Genomic DNA, 23743 nt, shown 5'->3' with positions numbered 1-23743 from the left:
AGTACAGTACAGTATAGTACAGTATAATATAGTATAGTGTAATATAGTATAGTACAATATAATATAGTATAGTGTAGTACAGTATAATATAGTATAGTGTAATATAGCATAGTACAGTATAATATAGTGTAGTATAGTACATTATAGTATAGTGTAGTATAGTACAGTATAATATAGTGTAGTAGAGTTTAGTATAGTACAGTACAGTACAGTATAGTATAGAACAATATAGTACAGTATAGTGTAGTATAGTACAGTATAATATAGTATAGTATAGTGTAGTATAGTACAGTATAATATAGTATAGTATAGTGTAGTATAGTACAGTATAATATAGTACAGTACAGTACAGTATAGTATAGTATAGAACAATATAGTACAGTATAGTATTTCACGTTTTCATATTCACACTGATTTTAAATAACTGGTGATCAGCAAGGACATGGTGACAGCAATAAACACTCTAATCACAACAACAACGAAAAAGAAAACACAGCATTGTCCAGTGAGCTTCCCCTCAGACTGTACACACGGCTGTATACAGTCAGCAACAAAGTGTGTAACCTATAACACCTTTTCCCACCATGTGTGAAATAACAAACAATAACAAACAATGACAAACAATCCCTCTTTCACACTTTCATTACACATCAGCCTGACGTTTGTTGTACTGCTGTTTGATCAGATTGTGTTTATTTGTAACTTTCTTGTTCCTATTTAATCTAGAAATGCTTTATTTATATATTTATGTATCTATGTATTTATTCACTTAGTTTTTTTTAAACAAATTACTACCAGTAAACTCTGTACTAACCTACAATTACTCTCTTAAAAAAATTACAGATTCTTCTTCTCTTTATTATTATTATTATTATTATTATTATTATTATTATTATTATTATTATTGTTGTCGTCGTTGTTATTCAGTCTGACTTTTGTTGTACTGCTGTTTGATCAGATTTTGATTAATTGTAACGGTTTTTTTATTATTAATTTTTCATCTAGAAATACTTTCTTTCTTTCTTTCTTTCTTTCTTCATTTCTTAAACAAATTACCATCAGCAAACTCTGTTCTAAACCTACTTAAATGACAGATTCTTCTTCGTTTTTATTATTATTATTATTATTATTATTATTATTATTATTATTATTATTATTATTTGACTCTAGATATAATCAGCATTAAGAATACTTTATTATGCTTTCATTTTCGGGACCATGTCATCGCCGACTGTGACGACTGTTATTTATTTATTTTTTTCCTTCACCCAGTTACAATACTCCGTCATATTCTGGCCATACGGATAAGTGTAAGACATCGTTAGAAACGATAACGGGTCTACTTTTATTGCTGTACACTCACAATAACAACAAAACCTCGTGCTTTTCTGTAGAATAAAGGAAATGAACAGGGTGCGCTTTCAGCTGTCTCTGTCTCCGCGAGAACCTTTCTGAACCACGGCGCAAACATGATCTACATCTCGGCGAATAATCATCACACAAACATGGACCCTATGTCTAAAGAAAGCTCGGAATGTCTACTTTTAAAACAAACATTCTCCTGCGATGGAAACTGTACGCAACTAAAGAGTTTCTCCTGGCGTTTTACAATATGTTCAAATAGAAAACACTTATTTTAAATTATATATATATATATATATCACAATATCAGTCTTTTTGCTGTATTTTGGATCAAATAAACGCAGCCTTGGTGAGCAGAAGAGACTTCTTTAAAAAATAAATAAATAAATAAATAAATAAATAAAATAAAATCTTACCGATGTATAACTTTTGTACGGTAGTGTAGGTCTGAATTGTAAATAAAGCTTTTTATGTAAATAAAATGTACAGTCAGGTTACTTCTTTTAACTTCGACTTGATTTTGTGAAATAAGCTACAAACAATACATTCAATCATGAAGTCTCCTCACGTTCATTCTCCCAAAGTTCCCACATTCACATTCCTGACTGAGAGGCCCAGGGGAGGGGTCTCTGTCTCCTCAGGTGTGAATCACATCAATATTCATGATGAGTCACGCCTTTCTGACACTAAAAGTGTCTTCCACAAGTTAAATGACTCTATTGTTTTATATGAATGAGTGATCAGGATGGATTTCACATCATTGTGTAGCAAAAACTCGAGGCTCAAAGTCGTGTGAAGAGATGTTTAGTTTGTGTTGTATAGCCTTAGTTCAAAAACCATGCATAAACGTCGTTCTCTCAAAAATACAAACGTGTACATACACGCTGCTCAGATATTACTGTAGGCCTGTCTGTGCTGAATACAGTGTAATCTGACTTTAATATGTTTATAAGCAACTGAAAGAAAGCAGAAATGTAGCCTAAAGGCATGTAAAACTTCTCCAGGGCCCAAAAACACCCTCAGGGCCAGAGGGGTAAATAATAATAAACTCTGCAGAGCCTATTTCTAAAAAAAAAATACTGAATAGTAAAATATTATGAGATAAAAAAAGGTGAATAATTAGATCATCACCATCAGCAATATGTGTTTATTATTATTATTATTATTATTATTATTATTATTATTATTATTATTATTATTATTATTTTATTTATTTATTTTTCAAACCATACTGGAGTTTGAACACTCACACACAAACACACAAAGGCTGATTTCAATGTACTGATAAGTCACGTGGCCGTACACCTGCATGTAATTACCTGAAAACCGAAGGCGCGTGAGTCCACGTGTTACCGCGCGCGAGTGGTATCTCTGGTTAAATGATGCCGCGCGCTCCGTATTTTATTCTGTGCAACTTCGCATTTTGTAGCAACGTTATAATGCATGGGTCTTTCACACACACACACACACACACACACACACACACAAACAAGCAATACGCAAGAAAGAAAGAACAGGTGCACAAAATGGTTTTGAGTTATTTATCGGACCGAGGAGGCCTGAGAGAGGACAGAAATATCTACTAGACACTGCCAAGCCACTGAAACTCCACTCCTAATGATAAAACAACAACAACAACAACAACAACAACAACGACGACATATCACAAATAGGCTATATACATTTACACAATAGGAATTATGCATGACGAAGTTCAGATTTGTAAACAAAGTGCGAGCACGTCTGTAGTGCCCTGTTGATGGTGTTGTTGTTGTTGATTTATAAAGAAATGTGAGCAGCCTAACAAAACTCCAACTACGGACAATAACCGCGATATTCTCCGGAAAAGACCCGAAAGGGACGCCTGTGTACCTGCTGTCCGGCGCATGACTACTTTTAGACTGGTCAGGAAAATCCGAAAATCTCTAAAACAGAAAGATTTCAAATCTCAACAACAAAAGAATGAATAAATAGGCCTATAATAAAGAATTAGAAATGAAGGCTAGAAATTAAAGTAATACATTTATTACCCCCCGCCCCCCCCCCAGTAGTAATTATTGACATTACCGAAATAAATAAACCCCATGCCTCAGCTGCTCTCTGGCCTTAAAGTGTTCCGCTGCAGCACGATGCTCAAAACCTCATACATGTTTATGCATATGTTGCATGCAAAACTTACTGCACGCATGCTTATTATCCGAAACATCATCAAACACCACGGAGCGAAGCTGCGTAAACGCTCCCTACCTCTGCGTAACTCGTCACTGTGCGTCAGGAGCGCGAGCAGCATCTCCGCGCTGTTCCCCGCCGCCTCTCTGCGCTCCTGGGACATCTTTTCATTATTAACCAAAAAATCACTTCAAATAAAACGAAAAGACCAAAAAATAAATATCCTCCTGATTGTGCTTTGGAGCTGGAGGATGCGCTCGTGCCGCCAGAACAGCATGCACGCGCTGCGTCTACTTGTGAGTGGCGCGTGCTCAGCGCTGCTGCGCACCTGATTACACCACCCCGCGTTGCCCTGGTAACCGTTTAGCATCAATTTAACGCTAACTAGAGTTAGACTAGCATCACCTACTAACTAGTGTGTGTGTGTGTGTGTGTGTTTTAATTGTATTTGCAGAGGGTTTCTTCTTGATTTTCTTTCTCTTTACTCCTTCACAGAGATTATAGCTTTAAAAGCAAAGCTACTGAGCTAATTTACTAAAGTCTAACTTTCATTATTCATGCTTTTATAACACAGTGTACACACCAATAAAATAAATAATAATAAAAAAAAACCCCAAATAAACAACACTGTCCTGTTCCTTGTTGCTAATGTGGGAACATTAAGGTCATGTTTAGTACCTTTAGAGTATATCTTTACACCTTAACAAATCATTTAAGGCACATAAAAACTCTAAAAAAAAAATCTACTTCATTTGCTTAAGTCTAACATTATAGGCCTACACCTTGCTGTACTTTTATACCGACACTCTTAAAAAAAACAAAAGGTACCGAACTGTACCTTTCCTTGTTGCTGGAGCAGTACCATTAAAGGTGAACCTGTTGTACCTTTAGAGTAGCCTAAATATTTATAGCTTTAAAACACATAAAAGCTCCAAAATCTGTAAAAGTGTTGCTCCACATGCACCTTCCTTGGTAAAAGGTACCCTTTATGGTCCCAGTACCGATTGGTACCTTTATTCCTGGGATAGTACCATGAACAGTACTTCTATTATATCTCTATAGTAAAATATATGCTATTACTCACCTGGACCTGTATATATAGTGTACTGTAGCCTTAAAAATGATTTCAGCTGGACTGTAATTAGACCACCTTTCCAGGTAAAAGACACACACTAAAGGTTCAAAAAGGGTGTACGCTTGAGGGTACCACTGCAGGAACAGGAAAAAGAAAAGTACCTGTAATCAATAGCTGTTTATTTCTGAGAGCGTGCATGCTAAATGAAATGAAATGGATTAATTCTGTACTGTACGGTCGCACACAAATGCCGGACATCATTCCGAATCTCTAACCACTATTCCAGCTGTTTCTGATTTGTTTTCCTCTCCAACACACGGACCATCACTCCATCAGTAAACTCTCCAGCGGGATGTTGGGGGAAACATCCAGATGTTTGCTTCGATCCAGCTTTGTTCTAAGCAGGTGTTAGTGCATATGCACGCTTCACCTGGACATGTGGAGCAAACTTACCTGTGAAAATGATTTAAGGCGCACATTTGAGTGCAAAGAGTCTAGAGTAAAGGTACCCTATACTGTACGTCCACCTTCTAGGTAAAAGATACACACTGAAAGGACCAAAGCTTTTAGGTACCACTCCAGTGACAAGGAAAAGTACAGTTTAGTGCCGTTTAATGTGGCACGTGGTTGTGTATTGTGTGCCACGATAGATAGCGTGAAAGGTCGAGCTTTATTTCTATTTCTCACGTGCTCAATTCCAGATTTTTCCATTTTCCATACAGCTCACACACGTCCTCACTTTCCTACTGAACTACAAGCACAAACACAAGCATGTGACCTTCACACACACACACACACACACACACACACACACACACACACACACACACACACACACACCGGGATGAGACGGAATACAACGACCAAGCGGTGCAAATAAAATAGAAATAAATAAATAAATAAAAAATCTTTTTTCGGTACTAATGAATCTCTCATGATGCTTCAGTATCACGTCTGATATCCTGCGACTTTTCTTACTGACTCAAAATTGCTTGAAAAAAAAAAAAGGTTGATGTTGTGAATTTTTGTTTCAGGAGACCTTACGGAAGGAGTCTCCAGTGCCAGAGGTTTTGTGGCTATTCTAGGAACTCGAGCGCTTAAAAAAAAAGAGTCAACATTTGAATCTGTAACAAGAAGTTCTTCAATATTCTCTCTTCAAGATGTTCTTTTATTTCATTTTTTCCCTATTATATTTGCCAGAGTTTTATGTTTCAGATTTCTGCGCTGCTAACGCGAGGGGAAAAAATGACAAACGACGATGAGATCAGTTCAATTCGGTTTCAGTTGTATAGAGCGTTTTTACAGTGGACGTTGTCTCAAAGCAGCTTTACAGAATCATATAAACACAGGATACAGACTTTAAATGTGTGAATTTTAAATTCTAAAGCTTGTTTAAATGAGTGCCTCATATCGGTATGGAAGAAAGTCGCCTGACTTCCAAGTGCATTTTTATAGGATACATAAATCAAAAATTTTGAGAGGAAAAGTCTTGTAAAATACAAACAAACAACCCTAAATTTAAACAAATCAATTATAAAACACCACTAGATTCTCTGGATATTGTGTTTAAATTTACGATTCATTATTATTATTATTATTATTATTATTATTATTATTATTATTAATAACATTTCTGAAGGATCAATTTCATTCGTCTTATTCACACATTTCTTGATTTCTATTTATTTTCTTCATGCTGTTGCTCAAACTAACCTCATGCTTCCCCCCTTCTTCTTCTTCTTCTTCTTCTTCTTCTTCTCAGTCCTCTGTTTAAACTAGTTATATTTATTTACATTTATTTGTCATTTTGTTTTTTATGTTGTTGTTGTTGTTGTTGTTTTCTTGCACGTGAGCGTCAGATGTACGAAGTGTGTTCGTCGGTATACGAACAGAACGACTAAAAGACCCCCCCCCCCCCCATTATTAACAGTTCCTCGTGTATTTAGCATTGCGCTCAATCGAGTCAAACTGTTGGCACGTGCGCAAAATGTGCGTGAATAATGCAAGATATATAATATAAGATAGTGTATATTTTTTTGTGTTTGAAGTTTGGAAGTCACACTGCTGCGGAACACTTCTACAATAGGAGTGATGAATTTTGTGCAGGTCGTCAGGACACACACACACACACACACACACACTAAGTATTGACACTGATCTGACATGGGAAAGAGCGCCTGGGGAAATCAGCTTTAGTGCCATTGCTGGTGATGAATTTAAAATCAATGCTCTATTTTCTCGCATTTCAACACTTTAGGAAACGCGTATTTTGGTGTTTTGGTGGGTTATTTAATAATAATAATAATAATAATAATAATAATAATAATAATAATAATAATTCTGAGGTCGCACTTCACAAGACGCTAATCTGACGCTTGCAGAAAATGTGCTCTATTAGTATGAAACCTATTTGACACAATGAATTATTTTACATATAGAATGTATTTATTCCATAATAAATCTTCATACGTGTTCTCTTTAATCAAGGCTTAACTCTGCAGCTATATGTTCCTTTATTTTGGACATAAAAAATAAAGCTTTTAGTGTTTATTGCATGCGATAAATTGATAAATACGCAACTGTAAAAATATATAAATATATAAATATATAGGCTATATAGCCTACAGGCCTGGGGTATCAAAACTACCATTTTCAATCACATAACATGTGTTTGGTGTTCTTTCCAAACAAAACAATCCTCTGACAGTCACTATTCTTACTTTAAAAACAAAGAAAGTTAAAAACAAAGAACAGACAACTTGACATCATGCACCTCTAATATAATAAATAATATTGTAAAAGTGTATTAGTTTAACACACTGATTAAATCTAAAGTACTAACCCTTTAACCTTTTTTAAAACGATCTATTGTATTTTATCATTTATATAAAATCATTAAAAAAATAGCCCAAACATTCAACCAGTCATAACATATGTCATTAAAATGGTCACATCAGGTCTTCTTTAGTCAGTGCCAAGGCAAGTTATTTATCACGTGATCAACGTCTCTGACAAAAACTATTTCTTTTTTAAATAATAATGATATGATTATTTACATATTTAAATTATGTTTTTCGTTTCGTCATTTAACGTTTTTCACAAAACTGTAGGCTAATAAATATCTAATATATAAATAATAATAATAATAATAATAATAATAATAATAATAATAATAAATATCACCTACAGCTAAAGCAGCAAATAATTACAACTATCTTAAAGTAGGCCGACACTTCAAAATGTAGAGGCCAAAATATTGTAAAATATGACTTCCGTTTAATATCAAACAACAACAACAACAACAACAAAAATTAACGATCAAATCGGAAAATATACGCAAACGCGTTTTAAAATTGAACTTAAAAACTTTTACACATAACAGATATTAAACCCGATATGAATATTTACCTGCATTTGTAGTAAAAATGTAGCGTACTTTTGGGATCTTTAAGATAGTAAGCCGATAGATAGGCTGTGCGTCTGAGTAGAGTAGCTTATTATTAAAATAAATAAAATACAAAATAAGTAACAAACATTATACTGTAATGAATAATAAAAACGGAAAAAAATAACCTTGGGTTTATATATATTTTTTTAAATGTCGCAGGTAAAAACTTGTTACAGGTATCATTCTTTAATTAAAAAATTTTAACTGCAAAAATCTTTAAAAAGTACGCGCCTATGTATAGCCTACATTTTTGATTTATATTTATTTATTTATGTTTTCTTTATTTTTTTGCACTGTATTCCAACATATTTTTTTTCAGTGTATTTTTTCAGGAAACATAAGTAAAAAAAAATATGCTAATTAAAAAATACACACCTATGGTGCTGGGTCGAGGATTTTTGCTCTCATTGATTACATTTAGTTTAAATAATTTGCAGAAACGCAGCTGGATGTCACAGGGACTTGGAAAATAGGCCTCCAGCTTGAATAATTAAACCGGTTTAAAGCGCATTTCGGTTAAAGGTGTCTGTTTAGTGCCGGTTGGAGCGGCAGGTGCAGTAGCTGCTCACTGCAACTTGATACCTGCTTCATACCTGGAAGTTTCGGCTGTTGCGCGAGCGCACGTGGCGTCCCGGTGGCTCCGAGCCGGCCGGTGTGAAATGACAGCGCGCGCGCTTAACAGCTGCTCACAATGCCGCTCATTACGTATTAATAACGCGGACAGTATAGACAAGGACTTAAACTGCGCGAGTCAGTATTTCTTTTTTTTTTTTTGTATCCCATTTCCCCACACACAAATAGTGTATTTTATTCTTTTCCTTTTATTAGTTTTCCCTTAATTTTTTTTTTTGGTTTCAGTGAAGGGTTCAAAGAACGCTTTGAGCAAAAGTGTCCACCAATAAGTGCATTATTTTATTTATTTATTTATTTTTAAATAAATATTTTGCATCTGCTGCTTTTGGTTTTAGTTTATTATGCTAATTAATAGGCTACGTTCAATGCACAAAAACGGTGAACTGAAGTGAACTGAAATAATTTGCACCGGAATTAAGACAAGTAAATAAACATAAAGATAAATAATAAAAATAAACAAAAGCGACGCACAAACCTCCATTACAATCTCCTTTATAACCAAGCAGATATTAATTTACTAAACCCATAATTGATAATGTGCTTGAAACTGTACACTGCACGTCTATATGCTCAATAATAATAATAATAATAATAATAATAATAATAATAATAATGTTTAAACTGTACTGCGCTTTTCCAAAGATGAAAGAGACAAATGCATTATATATATATATATATATATATATATATATATATATATATATATATATATATATATATATATAAACCTTGACAGCTAAGAGGTAGAGGGAAGATGATGAAGGGCCACTCTCAGAAATAAAGAGTACTAAACGGTACCTTTCCTTATCGCTTTGAGATGTGGATGTAGTGCACCTTTAAAAAATAATTTAAGGCACATAAATAGTTAAAGATACACTACATGCACCTGTCTAAGTAAAAGATACCCAGGATACAGTACTAGAGGCACAGAAGCGACAAGCAATGGTACAGTTTAGTACCCTTTAGTTCTGAGAGTGTTCAAGCATTTAAATGTAGAGATGCAGAGTTTTGGGGTCACTGTAATGATGATGTGCAACAAACAGTCAAAGGGACAAGCATTAAAACAAACAAACAAACAAACAAACAAATAAACATACCGTGTAAGACCCAAAAGCCTGTGTTTATTATTATTATTATTATTATTATTATTATTATTATTATTATTATTATTATAATGATGATGATTTGTTATGTCTAGAACTCCTCAGCTGTCACTGATACTCTACAGCACGGACTTTCCGGTACAAACCCTCTTATTGTCAGATGTTTGTTTTTCCATAAACCGAACAGAGAAATAAAATAAATAAATAAACTGCACAGGAAAGAAAAAGGGTAACGAATGTAAGAAGTGCACGCTCACCTTGCCCCGAGCCGTATCTGGAGAAATTTCCCGGATTTTGACAACTCGATCCAGGATGTTCGAGCAGCATTGCGGCAGCTGAATAAAAACAAAACCAAACAAAACAGCGCTCCTGTTCTCAAATCAACACTAAACCCGGAAATGGATAAATAAACGCATAAACGCCAATCTCATGCGTGCATGATGTACTGGTTTAAGGAACGCGCGTGCAAAAATAATACAGAAATAAAATATAAAACAAGAGAGAAAGATCCAAATCGAAATAAACAGGCTACACTGGAGACAATATAACGGGAAGAGAAGAGCTCGCGCCTGCCGGTACTCGCGCTGCACGCGCTAAAAAGTTTTCAAAGGCTCACACGCGGCTTCACGACTGTCCGCTCGTCTCAGCTGATCTCCGTTTGCTATTGGTGTCCTTGCTTTTGCATAACAATGTGTGTGTGTGTGAGTGTGGGGCTCGCGCGCTCTGTCCGCGGTGCTGAAGGGGTGGGGCACAAGGGCCGTGAGCGTGTTCGTGTATGCGCGCGGGTGTGTGTGTGTGTGTGTGTGTGTGTGTTCGTACTCATCTCCCCTCCGCTCATGCATACACAAGCCACTGTGTTTAATAAGATCTGTCAGTATTAAAAACAAAACAAAATGAACACAATAAAAAGTCGTAACAGTTAACACAGTTCAATTCGTGTAGAAAAGTTACGAAGACTTAATGTTAGGGGGCGGAGTCAGCGTCAACACGGGGTCAAAGTTCAGCTAACGGTTGACGCTAAGAGTAAAATCAGCGTCGTTTTCGTCCTACGATATTTTTTCGTATTATTTGCCAACACATCTGAGGGAATTGTTGATATTTCGGATGGTTTAATGTCATTTCTATTGTCACTTTAGTATGTTTAAATGGTATAACAGGACAATTCTTGCCACCGGAAGCTCTGTTGCTAGGAAACATGGTTGACTAGCATGAGCTAGCTAAATAGTGAAAAGGATTTAGCTAGCTAGTCTGTGTAAAGTGTAAACAAGTGCAGTAACAATTGAAATGTGACAAATCTGGCAAAAATAAATAAATAGTAACTCGACATTTTCCTCAGGTCCTCATGTTTGCAAACTACTAAAGTCTGTTTTACCATTTCGCAATTTCAGCAGACTTTTACAATGACGTGTCATACTGTATGAGGTGATTCCAATAAAATTGTCGGAATTCTATAACAGACTGCATGATAACATGTGGACTCCATGTCAGATTATACCGAACAAGGAAGATCCTCTGACGATAGACTTGCACTTTATCTGAACTGACTACACCCATCTGGGCTCGTGAAGAATACGGGCTCGCGTAAACATAAACATTTTAAAGAGTGTACCTGAGGTAATAAGGAGTTTGTTTTCAGATCATTAGCGTTTACATTTCGTCATCGCCCCTGCCGTATTTGTAGCCGTGAATTCGCCGTCCTTCTATTGTTGTATTTCAGACGAGCGCCTTAGAGGTTCTCACTCGCTGATCAATTTTGATCTAAAATTCCTCATAATGACAGAAGACCAAAGAGTTGTTTTATGATCTGCAACAGCAAAATTTGGCCTAAAATGGTACAGTAATGCGATGTATGAAAAGACTAAAATAACATTACACTGATCAGTCAATCATACAACAATTAAAGGGAGACATCGACATTGAATCCCATACCCTACCTGTATAGGCAACATATCATATCATCTACTCACAATTAAAGGAGCAACTGTGTATATTATCCACTGTGACTAAAATAAGCTTAGTGCAAGACTACAGGGACATTATCTGGTACTGGTTTGGATTCTGTTTCACTTAAAATGTATTGCTATTGCGTTATTAGCTTGAATTATTTTCCATTAATTAGCCTTGCTATTATCACTATTAGATATCTACATCAACAGCAAATCAGATCATGAACTTTGACCAGACTATGGAAAAGTTGCACCCCATACTCCCACCCAGCCAATTTAAATGATCTGTCCTGTCTGATCCTGCGTCTCTCTCCGTCCAGTCATCTCCACTTCGGCAGATTGCAGAAGTGTTAATGCACCTGGGGTCCCACTCCAGTGCGCCATCTCAATCAGGCCTTAATGCTCCTCTACAAAGGCCAGCGGCATTTAGACCTCATGACACACGCACGCCGGAGACGACACGCCTTCTCACGGCCCGAGAGACACTTCATACTTCCTGCTTTTGTCCGCAGAGGACGGCAGATCAAACCACTGCATTATTCTCAAGTAGGACTTTTCTATTTTAAAATGATTGTGCATTCGGGGGTCTATGAATATTAATGTCTGAGTGTGTTTTCTTCCGTATTAGAAGGACTTGGCGAGGGTGGGGGTGGTTGGTGGATGGTGTCTGGAAGCAAAGGGTCATTTGTCTGTTTTGGAAAGCGCAGTGACGTTTTTATTTTCTGCTCTCCTAAGACGTGCAATCACAGTTTTATGCTCATGTATCCCTTGAGCTGGAGCGTGTTTATGAGAACCATAAACAATAAAAAACTGTAGCCATTTGCATAAAGCTGGCAAAACAGTTTCAGAGACATTAAGTAAGCGAGACATTGAGAAACACTGCATTTCTCTCTCTCTCTCTCTCTCTCTCTCTCTCTCTCTCTCTCTCTCTACATCACTTTCACCAACAGCAGTGAGGTGTTTTTTCCCCCCTGTGTAATAGGTGTTCTTTAAAATAAAATAAAAAAATGCAATTCCTCTTAAAATTCAATGTATTCATTTTACATCACTGGACTAGTGTACTATCAACTATATGATTCGTTCATATTAGGCTTTTATCAGATTTGATATTAAACAGTAGAATCATATTACAGCTACATATTGGGCTTTTAGTACAAATCAGTTTAACAATCTGCAACCGTGATGTGCAACCTTTAAAATATGACATAATGTGTTTCCTGTTTTCTCATTCCACTGGGTAATTTATTTTTGCAGACAGGAAAAAGCAGTTTCTTCTTCAAGGACAATTAACAACAAACCCTGTCCAATACCTGCACAAGGTTCCTCAAGGGTTCCTTGGATGGGTAATGGTTCTAGCTTTCTACAGGGGCTCTACTTGAAACCTTTCCTAAGAATAAATCCCTATAAATATGGGATATTTTCCCACAAGGAATGGAGAAAAGTGCAGATCTGAGAACAGCTTTATTGCTTGCCCTATAGTATCTAGTTAGCGTAAGTCAATGTGCAGTTTTAGAAAAAAAATGGTTCTTCAAAAGGTTCATTGGATAATTAGGGGTTCTTAGCCTTCTAAAAAGGCTCTGATAGGGAATCCTTGGAATATTTTCACATATACAGCAATTTTGTCTGTTTGAATGGAACCCTGGGGTGTTCTTGGGCCTCGGTGCGATTCTTTATGCAGGTGATCTCAGTCCACTTCTAAGTGAACTCTAGTGAGAAAGAGATTCGACTCTGAATCGAGTCAACTGCAGGAAGTGATTCAGTGTCTTTTGGGTTACAGCATTTTTTGTTTGTTTTGTTTGTTTTTCAGCGTAGACGTGAGCTGCCAATCTGAGCCAAGGGACAGAGCTGTAACGCTGCAGAGACACCATGTGTTCTGGAGATTGGGACGAAAACAACAAAAAGGATGTTAAGTTTAAAGTGAGCTTTTCTTAAAGAATCAATTGAGTAATGTAGTGTACAGGACCCTTTTTTGGAGGTGGGGAAGTTGGTGGATCTGCCCCCCAACCACACACACACACACACACACACACACACACACACACACACACTCAGTGGGGCATCATGGTATGACTGTCATGATCAATCATGGGGTTGAATGGGTTGCCTTGTGTCAGGAAGGAGGGCACCAATCACACGCCTCATTAAGCACGCTTGGTTACTCCATGCAACAGCGCAGCGAGGACACACCGCCTGTTGCTCTCAGCTGTGTGTAAACACACATCCACTTTTACTAGATTTAAAACAAGCCGGTTTGGGAAGAAAGGATCAAATACTGAAGGGAATAATTACAAACAACACCATTGTCATTCCCCCCACATTTCCCCTTTTTATCATATACCTGCATTGGTACTCTTTGACTTCATGTAGCCTTTGTATTATCTTTTATGTCTTATTTCGGCTTAATATTTGATCCAACTTTCACAAAATGATAAAAAAAGTCAATTGTGAAACTCTCTCCATCCATATACACTTTGTTGGGATCTAAAGTAACTGATCATAATCGTACGCTTTCCTAGCATTAGCCTAGCCGCCAACTCTCATTATTCTGGTGGAACGGCTCCATCTGGCAGCCTTTTTACTCGCCAGCGATGGCTTCCCCGGCAGCTGGTGAAACTGACCAACCGCTCGGCTCGGCTGCTCCCTCGCCATTTAACGGCCTCGCCGGGTTCGCCAGCCATTCAGGAGAAGAACAGGACGGAACTCCTCGAACCAGCGACACCACTGGGCCTTTTGTTTGTCTCGTTGGTAGGAGGACGGTGGTCTACTGTAACTGCCTGAACATCTGATTAGGCACGGCAAGGGAGGGAGTGCCAATTAGCATAGCATGATTCGGACATCAGTTGAAATACATCTGTCCGAAAAAAAAGTCTCGAAATGTCCTTAGGCTTTCTGACAACAATTGGGTAAAATACTGCGTTATTACGAATTGAGCTAAGACTTATGACGCGCTACATATTCAGACACTTAAACATGAACATGAGCAATAAAACACCAATTATGCTGATTATATGAAAAACAGAGTTAATATTTGCAGTGCAATGACCAATAAAATGTTTACAAATACTGAGCTGAACACAATCAGACTACAATCCATTGAGTAATATAGCGAGCTAGCTATATTTCAAGTTGGTGATAGGCAAATTAGGACCTAGCCACGTTAGCGAGCTACCTAAGATGTGAGGTTGTGCCATGCTAACGAGTACATTTTAACCACAGAATGACTTTTGTGAATCTGTTCACCCATATTATTATTAACATCTACCGCTCTAAGTGAAGGTTTGGACCAGAATCATGGATTTGCTTAAACAGAGGATATACTTGATGCAATGTTAAAAAAAAAAACAAAAGCCAAAACGTCCAAAATAAGGAACCTGGGAAACAGTTTCCAAACGGGGCAGCTTTTATCTCAGGATCACGCTCATTCTGCATAAAATGTTGCATACCTTTGGTTATGGATTTTCTTGCTACATGGATAGTTACAGCTTGTGATTTGTCAAGGTTAAGTAGGTTAAGTAGATGGTTAATTCATCTCAGACACTTGTTAATGCTTTTCTTAAACATGTCTGTGTGCAGCATTTGGCTCAACAGCAGGTCCCCATGGAGCAGAACTCTGGAGAGAAAGAGAGAAAGTGCGCTTCGGTTCAAAGGGCCACGCCACATCCAGCGAGCATCAACCTCTGAATATTGACATGCTAATGATGTGCAACTCAGGCAACAAAAGCCCCAGTGCTCCGACTGCACGCAGCCACAATGGCCCTTAGCCTGAGCCCTGACACTTTTATAACCCGACATGTGTCGCTTGTTTCACGTTCACACAATGAGAAGATCCCTCGTGGAATCTGCGCACTCTCCGAGCCCGGCGTTTCCTTTTTCTTTGTCTGTCACAGCCCCGTATTTCACCCGGTCTCTGGTGACCTCGAGGGCCGAAGCTTCACTTGGAGTGTTTTGTCAGGCTTTGTTTCTACAAAAGTGCCATGCTGGCTCTTCGACACAACAACATCTCAGACACAGTGGGGGGAAGGTGGTGGGGGGGGGGGGTAAAGGTCAAACCATTTAGGAGGAGATAACCCTTGGCTGCTGGAGGCTGATGCAGGGGATGCTGACCTGTCCGGGACGCGTCTGGCTCCTAGGTGGTCCCTGGACCGAAGACAAAAATCACTGAACATTTTGGAAATATCTTTATTTCATAAACCAAAATAGAGTTTGAATTACATTTCGAATTATTCCGCTGACCTAAAGATTGTAACAGTCTGCTATTAAACTATTTTACCACACACTACATGTCTTATTACTAGAAATGACATTTTCTTTGTCTTTATTTTTATTTTTATGCAAGGGGGTGAAAACTTTTGCACTCAAATATACCGATTGCATTACTACGCCGATGCTGGCATCTCACATGCTACGTTACAAGAAAACGTGACGAATTTGGTAGTTTGAGAGGTTTAGAGTCTTAAACTTGGACGGAAGTTGCCTGTAAATATCTCAGCGCATTACAGTCATAGAATTATTACGAAATATTTGTTTTTATATTATTAAATGCCTATTTTGTATAAAATATAATTAACACAACATTTTAATTTTAACCCCCCCAAAAATTTCTGATTATTCCTCTCGATATAATCGTGATTTAAAATCTTTTAAGAAAGACGGCAAGTCTTAGAAATATCAAGGAATAAATACATGCACCTTGTTGTATTCTGTAGTAGTTCATTTCCTACTAATTTCATACTCAATTCTTGTTTTTTTTTATTTTATTTTTAACTCAGTTTGGTCTGAACTGACATATTCACACACATAAACTGATCCAAGTACAAAAAGTGGAAAAAAAACAACAACAAATAAATAAAAATTAAAAACCACATGCACTCCATGTGAAAGATGCCTGAAACATGACACACGAATTGTCTACAATCAACGTGTAGATTTCACAGCTGGATGCGAACCACGTGTGATTAGTCACGTGTGAAGTCCACGTGGCATTTCTCTACACACTACTTACTGTAAGTAAAAGGAAATACGTGCATTTATCGTCTCCTTTAGTGTTTAATGTAATGTTGGACCGATTCTGAAGAGCAATTTTGCACCGTGGCGCTGGTCGTCTCGTCCTCAAACGAAACCTGTCCACGTTCTGTAGCTTAAAATTCCACCCGAGGGCCGATGGTCTAATTCTCACGTTTCGCCATGGCTCATAACCTTCGCCTTCTCTTTCTCCTTCTTTTCCAGGCGATTATTTGAGGCGCTCCGGAGCTCAGCTCGGCCTCCTCTGATGATGGATGTAATGACTCGGTTGCAAAATTAATGTATTTATTATTTGTAATTTATCCGGGTATTAATCACACGCGGTGTCGGTGTGCCTCGGACAAATGGGCTGTCAGGAAGAGCATGGGGGTCAGGTGTTTAAAAGCTTGCATTTATCATCGTGTCATGATTACACGTCATTACTGCTGAGCTGGTCTTGATTAGAAAACAATTCATTGAGCTTTCAGCAAATCGTACAGGTTGTAAGTGCAACTCGCCAACCACGAGCTGATATTTGTCATTTTTTTTTTCTTCTTTCGCTGGAATTGTTTTCATCAGCGAGTTACGGCCATTATCCTTTCAGCGCCTTTCGAGGACCTTCGCCGAGTCAAGTCAAGACAGCAGAAGACGAATATATCCGGTGTGTGTGTGTGTGTGTGTGTGTGTGTGTGTGTATGTGTGTGCTGGGACAGTGTTTCCCTTTCCGTCTTTGTTTCTTTCGTTCCAGAAGCAGCAGGATTTAGAAATTGTGGATAAGAGACTGTGCATGACCTCCGGCCCGTAATCCTGCTGTCTCAGACTCATGACCCACTTTCCTGGAGGAACAGGAGGGCACTTGGGGGTTAACTGACGGGGGTTTACTGGGGTGGGGGTGGGGGGGGGGGTACAAGGGCTTAGAGGGTAAGTGAGAGGGGAAATACAGAGCGACTGGGGTATAGGGGGTCAAGGCGTCCGAAACAAAAGGTCTGGATGGACTCTTATTCACAAAAGAGACTCGACCAGCCAAAAAAGTCCGTCCCTGCATCTCAGTCATACTGGAAAGTTTGGATAGATGGCTGCATCTTCTGACTCGCTGATATATATATATATATATATGTAATCATCGCTAAACTGAATTCTGTATTCAGACAGTGTTGATTAATTTTCTCGAACTGCATAAGAACTGACAGTAGTGCAGCTGCAAGTCCCAGGTTTATATAGTTTCTATATAATCGTTTCTATAGTAACAGCGCATTCACAGGGACTTGTATGACTAGCCTGTTTAACATTTATAGAAGGACTCTCCAGTGTCAGGGCTTTGTAAAAGTTTCCTGATATGAGACAGAGGACTTTACTCTACATTCTGCAGTTTCTCTGCAGTCACAGTCACCTTCTTGTGTAGCAGTCACAATTACTTTCTTAAACCTCACGTTAATCCACGTGATAAACGTCCAACGGGATAAAAGGCCGTCCACGTCATTATCGTAGCTTCATAAGAGCATTAGTTCATGTTGCTATGTTTTTTTTTTCTTTCCCTACTGCTCATGCTGTTTTGTTTTAGAGATGTGTGCGGTCTTCCTTCACTCTTTAACCTAATCCGAGGCAGACTTTAAGTGTCTGCTGTCGGGGAGGGGGGTTAAGGGGACAGGGATGCTCCTTAATCCTTTAACCCCCTAAAGTAGGCCAAGAAACAAGAGGGACAAAATGCACTTGAGACTATGATACACGTACTACAACTTACATCCTCCAAACAAACACAAATGCTTTGCTGGGAAGTTTCCAGGAAGTTCTCTCCTAATGCCCACCGGTTCATCTGGTGTATAAAGTCTTTACTGAATGTTCTAACAGCAAAGTACCTTATGCTGATGATTGGTACCAAGTTACCATAGTTCCTCTTGCTTTCATTCAGTTAGTACCTTGGTTTGGTACAGGGATGGTTTTGATAGGTATAATATCGGTTTGGACAGGTACAGTATAGGTTTGGACAGGTACAGTGCCGGTTTGAGCATGTACAAGTAGGTTTGATTGGGTGTGTGTTTGGGTTGGACAGGTCCAGGGTTGATTTGGACAGATATGGGATCAGTTTTGACGAGTACAGAGTTGGTTTGGACATGTATAGAGTTGGTTTGGAGAGGTATAGAGTTGGTTTGGAGAGGTATAGAGTTGGTTTGGACATGTATAGAGTTGGTTTGGAGAGGTATAGAGTTGGTTTGGACAGGTATAGAGTTGGTTTGGAGAGGTATAGAGTTGGTTTGGACATGTATAGAGTTGGTCTGGAGAGGTATGGTGTTGGTTTGGACATGTATAGAGTTGGTTTGGAGAGGTATAGAGTTGGTCTGGAGAGGTATGGTGTTGGTTTGGACATGTATAGAGTTGGTTTGGACAGGTATAGAGTTGGTTTGGACAGGTATAGAGTTGGTTTTGGAGAGGTATAGAGTTGGTTTCGAGAGGTATAGAGTTGGTTTGGACATGTAAAAAGATGGGGTTTTAGAGGGATGGTTTGGACGGGTACCGGGTTTGGACATGATCACTGATGAGAGGACTTCCATCTGTTGAAACCTGAGCATGTGGAAACTGTGTACAGCCACCCAGGTAACGGCAGTAACATGATCCAGGTGAGCTCTCGCTGGCATCTGCTCCCTGATCACACCAAAACACTCGCACGGCCACGCAGGACCAGCTTGACATGCAGGACAACACACACACACACACACACACACACACACACAAACACACAGCTACAGGTCAAACATTTAAACAGAATGATGTCAGGTTTTGATGGGGATGATGATCTGTGTATGATCTGTGGATGCCATATGTAGTAGGGTTTTGCAAAAATTCACCAAAAAGTCAACAGAAATGAAAACAAAAAAAATTTAAACGAAAATATCTCCAATTTTTTTTTCAAGATATACTATTGTACTGGTGTCCAGAACACTAACAGACAGGTATGAGTCTGAGACACCAATTTTGATTTCAGAGCAAAAATCAAGAGATGGGTGGAAAGCAATAATAAGAAACCAAAAAGCAGTATGGATTTGGAAGGCATTATTATAATATGAGTGGATTTCTTATCCCTCTGTCCACTGAACACTGAAATCTCTTCAATCCAAACTGCTCTATCCGGCTTACTGGAGTGGACAAAAAAACCACAACAGGCTTTATGTCGTGGCTAAGACACACAACGACCATTACAGCTAAAGAGATTTGAGTATTGTCCTGGGTTTGGAGTTGTGAGATTTAAGAGCTTCTAGAAGAGCACCAGAAGATCTCGTACATCCGGATACAGCCCTGAGCAAGTGGGACGATGGAAGGATGAGAATTATGACGGATTTGCAGCTCATTACGCTCTCAGTTTTCTACTTCCTCTTTAGATTATTTCGTTTGTAGTTAAATAGATTCCTAGACACTGTTCGCACTTCTGTGTGGTTCAGGTGTGTTTCACTGACGTCTACCATTGCAGTGTAATTCATTCTGTATTCATTTAATGTATAAATCAAGTGTTCATTTTGACTCACTGAAGGTGAAGATATCTTTAATAGATAGATGAATGTATCCAAAATGTTTTATTAGGAGGTTATTATACAACACGGTGTAAGATAATGATTATGTTTTTACATAACGTTTACTAATTTCATCGTTAAAATGATCGTGTTATATAATCCCAGATGAATTTTGTGAATTTCTTGAAATGTCAGATTATTGGTTAAAAATCTGGGTTTAAAAATTGTATACCATAACCTGAAATATAAGCGTATAAACCATGCACTATATACCTTTATGTAAACTATATGAAATATAGTCTTTGTTTTCAGTATGTCCGGACATTAGCGAGCTAACTTAACCACGGGTATTAATGGTACGTTAGCGGTACAGTATACTTTATTTTCCATTTTTAAATTCTTAAAACTCATCAATAATATTATGCATGATAAAAACATTCATATTAAAACTGTAACACAGACAGATGGTGGCTGCTTTCTAAAAGGACACATGGTTTAAAAATAATAATAATAATAATAATAATAATAATAATAATAAAAAAACATAAATGAATTCAGTTGTCCATTTGTAAATCTCCAAGCAGATTACTGAAATCTGATTTTGTCTTCGTTCTTTCTTCGTAATAAGCCGCCGAGCTCCAGCCTGAGGATTAAAACTGCACAACATTTAAAGGAACAGTTCAGGAAAAATTGAAATATAGCCTGCACAAAGTCCTTCTTACCCCAAATTTAGCCGATCAGATAAGACATGTTTGGTGTCCATATTAAAAAAAAAAATTAAATACATCAATCATCCATCACCTTTAACATAGAGCTCCGCCTTTAAGCTTTAAGCCACGCCCCCTACTGAATCTGACACTAAACTATGTGCTGAGGAAAGTGATTGAGCTTCATGATCATTTTGTCCATGTTTACAGATAACAGTGTGTACATTTAATACACAACGCTCAACTGGCAGCCATGAGCTTCCATGATTTGTTAGCAACATTAGCACTGCAGCTCTAAAGAAGCAAATCAAATGTGCCTTGGTTGATTGATCATTTTTCATAGAAATAGATTTTATTTTTAGTCAACCTGTTACCAAAAATATTCATCAGCCATATTTCCATATTTGTTAAGTAAAATAGTTCTTTCTGTGCCTGTAGAACATATTATTATTATTATTATTATTATTATTATTATTATAATAATATTTGTCTGAAGATTTATATTTCATTAATCACAAACATTCTTAATCCTTCCTGATCCTCTCAGTCACTTCGGGAGAGAGATTAAAGGGAAAGCATACAGTCATTGTATCTTTATGATCAGGTCAAAGGTTTTTTAAGAACATGAGGGAGAATTGGGGTCGAAAGTTCAATGGTCGAATGGTTTCAGATTATAACATACAATAGAGTACGTAATGCTTTAACACAAGCCTATTCTGCTAGTTTTTGCAAATGTTTATGGACAAATTGTCTTACTAAGACTAGTGTGTGACGATTTAAAGGAGCAATAGTCAATTTTTATATTCCTTACTTATACAAATAACCTGGAAGATAAGTAGAACATGATAAAGAAATACAAAACAATGGATTAAGCCGTAGCGTTAGCAAAAGATTATTAATTCGGTGAAACAAAGCCGTATGGAAAACTGACTTCCGGTCCGGAATGCTTGTTTGTGTTTGGATGCGCCTCCTGTCAGTCATTTTATTCAGGACTACAAGGTGTCCCAAAAGTCTCCATACATAGTGGAAATGAGCACTTTTCGTAAAATGTCCTCCAAATTTTTTCCAATTTAGTTTATATTATATATATATTTTTCAGACAGCCTTTAAGAATACCTTCGACACAAGAAGAACGTATTGAAATCATTCTCATGGCCGGATCGGGAAGCAGTCGCACAGGTGCGATGGACTTTAACAGGAAACACGGCGAGCACATCACACACCACACTGTTACCAAACTTATTAACAAATTCAAAAAGACTTGAAGTGTTGTGGACCGACCGAGAAGACGTGGACGTCCACGAACGTCCGGCGACGAAGGCACAACCGACGCGGTGCTGGAAAACACAGTCCCCTGTGTATGGAGACTTGTGGGACACCCTGTATACTCCACGGCCCACCTGAGATTCTGATGGTGGAGTGGAGTAAAAAAAAGAAAAAAGAAAAGATCATTCAAATGTCAAACCCACCTAACCAGCTAACTAAGGGATAAAGTTATCAATTTAAAAAGTATATCCTGAATTTCTATCTTCTTGTAAAGCTGCTTTGTGTCAATGTCCATTGTTAAAAGAGCTATATGAATTTTTTATTTATTTAATTGAACCCACTATTTCACATTAGAGACTTAATATTGAAAATAAAAAGACTAAAAAAGACCCAGTGCTCCTTCAAATACGTGTACGCGCAGTGCTGAACTGGTAGCTGTACATGTACACAAATAAGAAGTGAATTTTACACACCAAACATGTCTTGGCTAATGAAATACTTTTGGGATAAATTATTATTTTTTTTTAATAGTTCATATAATCTATACATAATCAGGGGAAGATGAAGGCTATATATTTTATGGACATTTGATGTTCCTAGCTGTATGACTTCCATAAATCAGACTCAGATTTAACTCTTTCTGCCTGAAGGGAACATTTTAATGTTCATTTATAAAACTTTATTTTACAGAATTGCAGTTCAACAACGTATTTCATTTCCATTTCAATGCAAATAAAAATCCTTTTTTTTTTGTTGTTGTTTTTGTTTTTAAAGTAGCGCACAGATACGTGAATATTTTCTGCATGAAGGCCTCAAGATGGCGCCTATTGAGACATTTCCGCTTCCGGTGAGAGCGATTTAAAGTCTCAGCGCGCCCTCTGGTGGTGAAATACACATCATCGCGTTATATCTGCTAACTGTATGTCTTCTAGACGCTGTACTTTATTATTTCATCACTTCATTTTAATTCTTTAAGTGGCCTATTTCACCTTTTCGCATTTTTTTTTGTGTGTGAGGAGGATTGTGGGTAATGCGGTTATTTATTTTTGTACTTTTAAACTTTTAAAAAAGACAGATGTTTGAGATAGATAGCTTGATTTAAATACTGGACAACACACTGCATTTTGTGTGTGTGTGTGTGTGTGTGTGTGTGTGTGTGGAAAAATCTCTTAAAAGTAAACAGTGTGAAGATGAAGTCAGCTTATGAGTATGTGTGTTTACATTACTATCATTTTTTAAATTGAAATATACTGCATATTAAAATCATATACTTAAAATCTGCAGTTTGCATCATTTCAGGGAATGGAGCGGCATGAACAAGGTAATCATTTTTTATTTACTTTATCATTACAGGCTGATTATGTCAGCGATTTACTCGAATTGTCGCATCCTTTTGAGTCCTGGCTAATTAACTTCCAAAATATATAACAAAAAACGGTCTTTTTTTTTTTTAAATGCACCTTCCCTTTTATTGTTTTGTCCCTTTAAATTCACGAAATTTGAACTGGTCGTTCTGTGCTCGTCGACTGT

The 23743-nt window shown here is 37.6% G+C and overlaps 1 protein-coding gene across 1 annotated transcript in view; it reads right to left on the bottom strand.

Annotated features, from left to right (window-relative positions):
* Positions 1-10459, bottom strand: part of lhx3 (LIM homeobox 3) — a 16818-nt gene extending 6359 nt beyond the window's left edge. Inside the window, exon 1 of the mRNA XM_053618627.1 lies at positions 10042-10459. Coding sequence (XP_053474602.1) covers positions 10042-10117 — 76 coding nt within the window. The 5' untranslated portion in view covers positions 10118-10459. The remainder of the gene's footprint in view (positions 1-10041) is intronic.
* Positions 10460-23743: the final 13284 nt, after the last annotated feature.

Source organism: Ictalurus furcatus, chromosome 28, assembly GCF_023375685.1.
Source record: "Ictalurus furcatus strain D&B chromosome 28, Billie_1.0, whole genome shotgun sequence".
NCBI lineage: Eukaryota > Metazoa > Chordata > Actinopteri > Siluriformes > Ictaluridae > Ictalurus > Ictalurus furcatus.
Note: the sequence above shows the minus strand (reverse complement) of the source record. Positions and strands in the feature narration are given on the sequence as shown.